The sequence below is a fragment of the Cyphomyrmex costatus genome, unplaced genomic scaffold (genome assembly GCF_001594065.2).
Source record: "Cyphomyrmex costatus isolate MS0001 unplaced genomic scaffold, Ccosl1.0 scaffold135, whole genome shotgun sequence".
NCBI classification, from domain to species: domain Eukaryota; kingdom Metazoa; phylum Arthropoda; class Insecta; order Hymenoptera; family Formicidae; genus Cyphomyrmex; species Cyphomyrmex costatus.
In genome coordinates, this window is record NW_017275337.1 from 927187 (window position 1) to 937937 (window position 10751).

The following is a 10751-nucleotide window of genomic DNA, read 5'->3' on the forward strand; positions in this document are numbered from 1 at the left end:
TCATTTTTAAAAACAAAAGAATTATATAAACAAAAGGATTAGTGCATTCTAAAAATGCATTAATTGAGTTGACCTTTTCAAATTATCATTCCGTGAAGAACGGTGTACATCCATCACCGCCTACTTGGATTTTTTATGATATTGTTATCAGACCATGCATACATGTCTGCATGTATTTATATTTCAGTACTTTGTAGCGTACGTATGCTTGCTTAAAGACATTTAATGCGCTTGCTTCTAACTGCAGACATCGTTACACACAGTATATGGGCGAGATGCAATTTATCATCGTGCAACTTAGCAACCGTCGTCATCGTGCTCATCATAATCGATTTCCGTTGTCGTACTCATTCGAGGATATGAGCATCGTAGATCACGAGTATTCTCAAGCTAAAGTGCACTTTAGACGATTTATAATTTGTAATAATATACTACATATTTATGACTTTGTGCTGTATACAATATGTCAAAAGCAATTTAAAAATTAAAATATATATAAAATTACGATTTCAAGAAGTTCCAAAATTTTAGTTTAAGGATTCTACTAAACGCGGAAATTCAGTTTTTCAAAAATCACTAGAAATAGGAAATTAGGAAAAAGGACATAATAAAAGTCTAAACATTCAAATACTAAAAACAATTTCCAATTTTATTTGTTATTTTCTTTCTTTTTCGTCTGTGCATTATATCCAAGAGTATAAGCCTGAAAGGAGTGAAATTCGTTAAGTATTATTATAATTAAGTTGTTAAAGAGAAAAGAATCAACAATTGATCTTCGAGTTTTGCTCGCGAGAGGAATTCTTGCTTTTTAATCCTCTTAATGTTTTTTCTCTTAATAGAATATGATAAATATAATCTATATTATGTCAAAGATATATGTATATAATATAAACTTTTAATATTACAAAACTTATATACATATATATAACATTTTTATTGCCTAATTCGTACTATTAATATTGTTATAAATAATAACACGCTGTATTCATATTTTAATATCCTAAGTATAATACTATTGTATTTCTTATAGTTTCATTTATGATATAATTTTAATGTATTGGAGCATCAATCATGTCTCAAAGAAGAAATGTATCTCACGAACACATACAATTACATGCATGCGCGTAAAGTGTGCGATCTGATTCTGGAAATATATCTGGCGAAGTATTTTATATTGCCGAGATCGAGTCCGAACGTACGATAAAACCACATTTTTCTACGCTCTTCTAGCTTTATTCGAGAGAAAGACACCTGCAACCTCCATTTCTTTCTTCAGTGTTCACTTTTCTCGACAAAGATCAGATCATATATCCAAAGCAAAATAGAAATTTCTCGTTGTTTACTTATTATTATAAATATAGAATTATATAAACTCGCAAAATGAACCGCGTAATGTTATTCTTGAATTTCATTTATTGCAACGTAATTAAAATTAATGATCTTTATCATTACAATTAATAAAATTTGAGATATTTGGATATCTATAAAATAAATAGCGTTTTAAGGTAGACATAACACACCATCCACTTATTTAGTAATCTAAAAATATATAATTTATTCAAATTTCTCCAATTTTTTTAAATTTTAACAATATTTTAGTTACATTAACAAATAATAATATCTATAAAATAACAATGATTTACAATTTCTTTGATATGCAAGTACAAAGCTCAACTATTAAAAAATTTTCAAGTATTAAAATAGTTGTTAAAAAGAGATATAATTGGTATTTTATCAAAATTTTATTAAAGATTACGGCAAATATCTATCAATGTAGTAATTACTTGCTGAGGTAGAAACATGTAGACTTATTAACATTTTTTCAGTCACCTAGCAGTTCTATATTACGATATTGAACTTCTTGAATAATAGACAATGTTTTCTGCAATATTTCGGCATGTACTGTTGATTCGTCTTGATCAGCATTTATAATGACCCAAGTGTCATCTTTTAATTTTTCATAATTAGCATCAACGCGCTGTTGAAATTCGTCGTGCTCAAACCTTTCTTTCCCCCAATCGCCACGCAACTCTTGCTGTTGTTTAGACACTTTGAGAAACACTACACAGTCTGGCTTCGGAAGACCTAAATCAGCCTGCTGACACCAATTGAGAGTTCTGCCAGTGTTGGCTGCTGTATACACAATGCCAGAAGCTGCATATCTGTCTATTACTAGAGTAACGCCGGAACAAAGCGTCTTTTCCATGTCCTCTTTGCATTCCCAGCGGTTGGCAGAAAACAGCAAATGAGCCGCTTCTGGTGGCATATTTATCTCTTTTAACAAGAAACTATTTAGGATAGTTCCAACAGGAGTCTTTCTGTCTGCAAAAAAAAATAAAGAAATATTTCTTCAAATTCACAAAGGCTGAGCTAATTTTTATTGGATAAAGATTTCTGGATCATGAATAATTTTATTTAGTCCTTGACTGACGTGATCAATTCTATTACGAAATTAATTTTTTATTATCAATTTTGTTAATTATCTATTTTTTTTTTAAACAATACTATACCATGAGATTGCATTCCAATCACTCTACATTCACAACAATAGGAAATAATGACATTAACAACACAATAAATGTAACGATAACATAACAAGCAATAACATCCCGAATTATAAAAATTTAGTTTCTAAATTACTATTTTTTGACATTTTTGTTGGTAAATTTGTTCATGTTTACAATAGAAAGATCTTTTCCCGCGCAAAATAACCTAATTTCACACGCGGTTTACTACACTCACTTGGAAATGCCCGGGCCTTCGCAGGGATTCGCAGATCGTTCAACGCATTCATCAGCATTTTAACTTGAGTCGATTTACCCGCCCGATCACAACCCTCTAAAACTATCAACGCGCCGCGTTTATACATATTCGAATATTAAATGATAACGAACACAATACTGTCAATACTGGCGGCTGGACGACGCCAGCTGATGCTAACAATAAGTATACATTATAGAATAGTTTCTCTCTTCCTCGCTCTATCCGAATTTTCTTCGTTTGCACCGTACGTCCATCTAGCGGTCGAAAAGAATAAAGACACATCAGATGGTAACTGTATGACCGTACATGGCAAACATAATACATAGAATATGAAATATATATAATTCTTTTGATTTATTACACAAGAAAAAAATTATAGCTTTGTAATTAGTTAAAAATTCCAATTTTTTAATGTGACTAAAAAAACTTTTTCTTTATCGCGAATTTTAAGAATTAACAATACACACATTGTTTCATTGAATAAACATACTATTACAAATTGATATTTTATATATTTTTATTTAATTTTATTATTTATATAGAATTATTAGATTCATATATATATTTAATTTTAATGCGATCATTTTCAAAGATGCAGCGATTATATATATACTATATAATACTTTGTCTCATTATACTTTCATCGTCTTCTTTAACAATTTTTCACTAATTGCTATTGTCATATTTTGATAGAAATTTGGGATCGTGGTCAAGTGAAAAAAGTCGTTCGTGCAAAATATTTTAACACATTATTTTATTTAGTTTTTCCTTAAAAAAAGAATGAAATTCTTGAAATCTTAGTTGTTGGGTTTTGTTCACTTGAATTCTGGCGAGTAATGGGCATTTTCGAAGCGACAATACACACTAAGTTTGCAAATTGGACTAACTATATGTATATATATATATATATGTTTGTATATATGTATAATATTTATATAAGATAGGTTTTTTTCACTTTTCGCGCGTTTACAGTGTAGTACATGTACATCAGTAATGATGCATATTTGTTGCTCTGTATTTTTCTCTTTCACACATTCTCTCTCTCTCTCTCTCTCTCTCTCTCTCTCTCTCTCTCTCTCTCTCTCTCTCGACGTTTTCTCTTCTCTTATTTTTGCATGCACACTTTTTCATTCGTGTTCATTTACACATTTACACTTTTTTAAACATCGGTATTTTCGAGGGTTTTAAAGAAATATGATAGATATTTTCTCACTCAATACGTTAACACTTATTTCTCTTTCTATCTTCTCTCTCTCTCTCTCTCTCTCTCTCATTCTTTTTACTCATTTATTCTTTCCCTTTTTCCCTTTCTCTCATTCTCTCATGTCTTATAAATCAGCAGATGTACATTTCACGTGCACAACGTGTACTTAATTTTTTATAAAGAAGAGAAATAAGAGAGAGAAATATATCGTGGCACGCGGGCATTATTATGTAATTTAGCTTTTACATACGATTTGAAGTTTATATTTTTCTTCCGTCGTGAATATATCGTAAATAAAAATCGTAAATATTTGAACTTTTCGTACTTTTAAAATTTAATATTGTTTTGCTATTCTAGGCATTTCAAATTTTTGCAGCCGATAACTTGAAAAATTTATTCCAAGTTCATATTTTACAAGTAACGCGTGGCTTGCCATATCTCTGCATGCATAAAATTTTCTTTAAATAAAATTTATTACAGAATTTGCAATCTAAAAGGAAATATATTGTTACACGTAACTTTATATCGGAAATAAGAGAATGACGGAAGAAATAAAATCTTTGTCATAATTACAATTGGCCGGATCTTGCATTAAATTCGACATGCTGCGTGCGAGCGCACGATGATTAATATAATTGCTACGTATGTATAAAGGTACAATCTTTTCGCTTGATTTCTTTTTAGAGAAAAAAAAACAAGTGTTCCTTTTATCTAGCTTTTTCGCATACATCTACGTGAATATGTATAAGTAATATACAGCAAATTTTTTACAATGGTGGGAAACACGACGGGACGCCGCGTGTGACGTGCTCAAGATGGCCATTCGCGAATTTCCGCCCTGCGATCACCTGGACGAACTCAGCTTCCGGTTTAAAAACTTTGAATTCTCAAGCTTAAATTCTGGCATCCCGTGAATTTCTCAAATTTCGATCTCACGAAATTTCGAACGCGCTCCTCTGGCATGTGAGTCATTCGGCCGTATATTGAAAGAGAAAGAGAGAGAGAGAGAGAGAGAGAGAGAGAGAGAGAGAGAGAGAGAGAGAGAGAGAGAACAAGTAGAAACAATCATGTTAAACTATCATCACGTGCATGGCAGCGTCAAATTTTCTTCAGAACCGTCGTGCTTCCACATTTGCGCATTATATCGCATAATTTTTTGCGCATATCTTTTTTCTAAAATTAATTTACTTTAATGTTAAAGCTTTCAATAGATTCTTTGACTTTTTTCGGTTTTTTTACATAATGCTCGCAATGGCATGCGACTACATCAGTCACAAGCAACGCGTCGCGCGTTTAATTCTAAGTGCAGCTCGTAGAATTAAATAGGATAAAATTGATTTTTGCCTTTCCGTCCAAATGTCAAAAATCAATTTTATATATGTTATATTCAAATATAATCGAGATGTCTTTATTCTAAACTCTGTCAGATTAAAATTTAGAGTTGCATTTTTAGCGCTAAACGCGAGGCGCGAAAGCAAGATTCTTACTTTATACGATAATACCACACTTTTTTTTATTTATATTTCTTTTTTCTTTACATTTAGTCGCTCATATATGTATATTCGTTGAAATAGCTATACTCAACATACACATACTCACACATGTAACATACATAAACCTAATCGTGACTCGCTTCTCAACTCGTCAATTTATTCTGAGTTTCTATTATTTGCGTTTCTTTCCTGTCTTTATCTCGTTTTGTTTCATTTTTTCCATCTTCAGATATTTTTTTATTTCAAAGTTTGTAAGACGACGAGGAAATCGCAAAGATAATCTTTGTATGGAAACTGGGCACTTGTGTGCCGAATTGAAACTTAGACAATATACATATTGTACATCAAAAAGATGCGTAAAACATTTCAACGGTTTGAAAGTAATTACATTTAAATAGCATATATTATATATATGTATAAATATTCTTTTACGTTCAAATATTTATTAAAAAAGAAAAAGGGAAATATAATATATATTGTATACTGTAAGAACAAAAGTTATACGACATCAATTAGATATTATGTATTTAGTTTAAATCTTACAATTTAAATCAAAATTAACTAATCGAATTAAACGCGTTATTTATTATATTTATTATTGCAATCTCCATCTCGCCGTCTTCTCATATTTTTCGTGCTCGAATTATGTGAGAATTTTAAAAGAGAGCTTCCGAATCTCGATTATTCTAATGTCTTTCTTCTGATTTAATATCTTCATTGCGCGTTTTGTATATTCTAGTTTCGTAACATTAAGGCATCTCTTATTACTAATTAATGATTCACTGTCTTATAACTTTTTTCCCTTTTTTTCCTGTAAGACTTTCGAGCAACGAAGAAGTGTCAGCTCTGATGTTTAAATTCACAATATCTTTCATTTCTCAAAAGTATATCGAGTACATCCTATCACATGAAATTATATTATATTTGAACACATACTCAAATGTTGACGAAATATTGAAAAATTACAACTGATGATTACTTGGCTATAATCAATCCATACATCATCCAAACTATGGAAATCAAAGTACAATTCAATTGTTAATATTATATATAACATTCTGGTTATTAGAATCGTAAATTTTAGTGTTTATTATTTTCCTTAACAATGTGAAACATCAAAACATAATTTCAAAGTAACGACAAATATTTTTAAACAGATAAAATAAAATTGTTGTAAAAGTTTATTTCAATTAGAAAATAATTAAATAAGAAGAATTAAATGCATAAAAGCAAAAGTTTATCAATAAAATTAATTTATTTATTACATTTTGAAAATATTATTTATTAACTTTATTATCCATAATTATGTACTTTGATGTTTATTGTGACTGGTTTTATATCGGAATTATACATTTTTCTGATTCTAGTTTTTCTCATATTTTCACCTTTTAAAAGCAAATCTAACGATACTCGTGCACGCGCGTGTATCAGAAGTGCGAAAGCACTCCGATCGGAAGAAATTGACGTCCTGCAACAATTTTCTGTACTTCAATTCATTAATCAGAGTAATCACATTCGTATCGCGGCTCTACGCATAACTTAATCAGACTCAGATCAACGGGTTTAAACATATATATATAGATATATCTCATATATATATATATATATTTATATTATATATAGAGATCGGCATAATATGCATATGTATTTATATTTATATAGTGTTATCGACGGGATTTTTCGATTATTTGCAAAAGTATGAAACTCTACAGAGTCTCAGCGCCGACACGCCGAGAGATTCTAATGACAATGTTTCTTTCCTTCACATTCGCATCTCCTCTCTCTCTCTCTCTCTCTCTCTCTTCCGCATCTTTCTTTCTACTATTATACATATATAATTATTTATTATCGACAGGGCAATGTCTCACACTAGCCGCTTTTAAGTTTGTTCATACCAAATTTAAAGTAAAGTTTATATAGATGGATAATGTGTACGCGTGTGAACCATTTACGTGTACATATTTATATATGCATATACTAGACCATGTATCTATATGTCTCATGTATTTATATATTTATATATGTATAGAGTAAAAAACTTAACGGTAATTTCTCTTTTTTATTCTTCTTCTGACTTCATTCTTCACTCGCCCGAGAAAACCTCACATTTTATTAAGTTCCTATTCCATCGCGATTGTACCTTAGCATTATAGATACAATAAGTAAGTGAAGTTATACGTGCTGAATTCATATGCTTGTCTTTTACAATACTATGTATATCGGTCGAACAACAATCCCATAAATCTCTCTCTTTCTCTTATTACCTAACGCGAGTCGCTTCGTGTTTCGTTTGTTTTCCCTGTACAAGTTGAGAGATTTCGTCTATTTCCGTTTCGTATGCAGCGTGCACCGGATGAATCTACACCGGATGTGTTGTTTACCTGTTTTTGCGAGCTTTCCGCAAGTACCTCACTCTATATATGTGTATAGGTATGTGTGTATATGTGTGTTGAGATGTGTCTTCTGGTATGCGTGTTCGATGTACTTTATTCATAATTTATGTATACATATTTATATAGTCCACGTACGGAACATGCACGTGTCACTTATCGACGACGATCAATAAAATTCTCCAGAGTATCACTTCGACTTTCGCTCGTTTCATTGCGTTCATTTGGGTTCCTTATTTTTTATTCTTTTCTTTACGGATTTCGCGTATTTAGACGTCCGCTGTTAGAGAACTTTCTACGTTATCGTAACGTGATTCCTATCTATTTTCGTTAGTATTATTTGGTTTTAATATCACTGAGAGCCCGAGTGGTACGTCGAAGTCGTTAAAGGCTCGCGTGATCGCGATTCAATCGAATAATATGCCGTGAGATCATTTAAGTGCAATATTCTATCTACAGAATTTACATGAAGTGCCTAAAAAGTTATGACTTAGAACTAAAAAGAATATAAAGTAGCAATTATTATTTTCAGTTTTCAAAATTTAAAAGAAGTAATCTGAATTTATATTTTATTAATTATTACACGAGGTCTACAATAGAAGTCGTAACGGTTTTAAAAAAAGTTGTAGAAAATTGACCAATCATAATCAATTATTCTTTTTATATTTGACTATGATTGGTTAATTTTTTACCATGTAACTGCTGCGATTTCTACAGATCCTGCATTATATTGCCAATTATATTGTCAATTATTACTTTTGTCGACTTATTCTTTTATAAAGCTTTCTATAGGATTTATCTTTGTTCATAGCAATAATTAACAAATTAAGCCAAATATTTTACAATAATTAGAAAGTATAAACTAATTAATTAATTTTTTACTTGAAACTTATCAAACGTCTATTAAAATATAGTCTGCAATATATGAAAATTGGTGTACGTGATACATAACACAATTATCAAAAATATCAAATTTTTTATATAAATGCTTTTTTTATCGTATCAAATGAATGTCTCAGTTTTTCTCTTTTCTATATAATTAAATAACAAATGAAACAAAGCTTTACTTCGTCGATCACGCAATAAGTACCTTTAAAGATTGTAGAATCGCATCGACATAAATTTGGATATTATACTATCAACACTATTATTTTAATATTTTTTAAGTTTTTTTCTATCTATGCGCACTTGCAGTACCATATTTAATGCATATTAGACGATAATTATCTTTCACGCGCGATATACGTCTTGCCATGTATCTAAGAAGAGTCTTTTGTTATCGCCTGCCATTAAATGCTATCAGACGTGTCGTGGAATAATTATTATTATTCTTATTATTATTATTGTATTTATTTTTATGACTATAAAAAATCGGTATTGTTATATTAGCATTAATTATATTATTATTATTTAATTATCATTTAATCGGTTTTGTCTTTTACGTTTATCTTTAAATTAGCACTTTTAAGAACAGTAATTACGTCCATATCGGATTATACAATTGATTAATTCTTTGTTTACAAGCTTGGTCATCATCCTTTTATACTAGAAGGTCTATGAAGATTAAAAGAATTCTCCATTATTATCCTTTCACACATATACGATATTCTTTATACGTGTACATTAAGTAGCACATATTATACATGCATCTCTTCTTTTTTTCTTTCGTTCATCTCTCTCTCTCTCTATCTCTCATTTTCTCCTTATCTTTCTTTGTCTCTTTCAAATATCATATATCTATCGATACATTCATATATTCTCTTTTTGAGCCGCATTTATGTTTGATATTACGCATTTCCTATTCATTCATCATGAGATATAAAATCAGATCAGGTCTAGTTTGATTGCGTGTTAATTTTAGATTTTGTACACAACCAATTTAAGAATTAGATTAGATTAAATTTGATCCTGAATTAATTGATTTCACGTTGAGTAAACGCAAAGTTGAGAATTAAATTTAAGAAAAAGAGAAATTTTTGTGTCAAATGCGGCTCTTTACCTTTCTTTTCATTTGTGTTGACACGTTTCTTTGGATCCGCAAAATGAGTTATCGACAAGATCGTATCATCTAGCTAAGTTTTTTCGGAATATATTTATCACAGAAAAATATTTTTATGAATATTTAATCTTATTCGTGCGTACACACACGCACATACACGCGCGCGCGCGCGCACGTATCGTAATCGTTCTGAAGTTTATCACTATGTTGCGGATCTTCTTGGATCATGTAGATCTGTTTATCTTGAGATATTCGCTAATATCAGATAACTAAAAATAATTCTTTGTTATATAAATTAAAAATTTTTTTAATACTTTTTTATAATCTCTTTTAACTCTTTGAACAATAAAACTAAGTAAATTTTATTTTATTTCCTATTTTATCTGTAAAAAACGAAATAAAAGACAAGTATATAAAAAATAATTTTTAAAAATAGTTCTATGTACCAATATTAGCGAATTGATTGATATATAGTGTTTCTTTCCGTATCGCATTCATTCTCATTGATTCTAATCATAAATCGCTTTTATAGCAATGTTTATACGCGATACAATATACAATTGAGTTTTTAAAGCACTTAAGGGAAGAAAATACGCGATTATACATCACTAAAAATACGCTCATGAGATCCTCGGTGATCCTTTTTTTTCTCTCCTTTTCTTTTTATATCTATCTATCTTACGTTTTTAAAATAACATTTTTATATCATTTTAGACGAGAGAGCATAATTCTGATTTAAATATGACTTTTCTGGACCTGGAAATAATTAATGTCATTGAAGATATTAATCACCAATTATTTCAACTCTCTTGAAGTATCCTTTTATTATTGATTTTTATTATTTTACATTATACTATATATATATACATATGTATATATATATATATATATATATATTAGAG

General features: G+C 29.9%; 1 protein-coding gene across 1 annotated transcript; it reads right to left on the reverse strand.

The window, feature by feature from the left end:
• Positions 1-1822: 1822 nt before the first annotated feature.
• On the reverse strand, positions 1823-2878 carry LOC108782850 (thymidylate kinase). Its single transcript, XM_018551231.1, has 2 exons — positions 2743-2878; positions 1823-2322 (listed from the first exon to the last, which is right to left on the reverse strand). Exons 1-2 carry the CDS (start codon positions 2867-2869, stop codon positions 1823-1825), a joined length of 627 nt encoding a protein of 208 aa, XP_018406733.1. The 5' UTR covers positions 2870-2878.
• Between the last annotated feature and the right edge of the window lie 7873 nt (positions 2879-10751).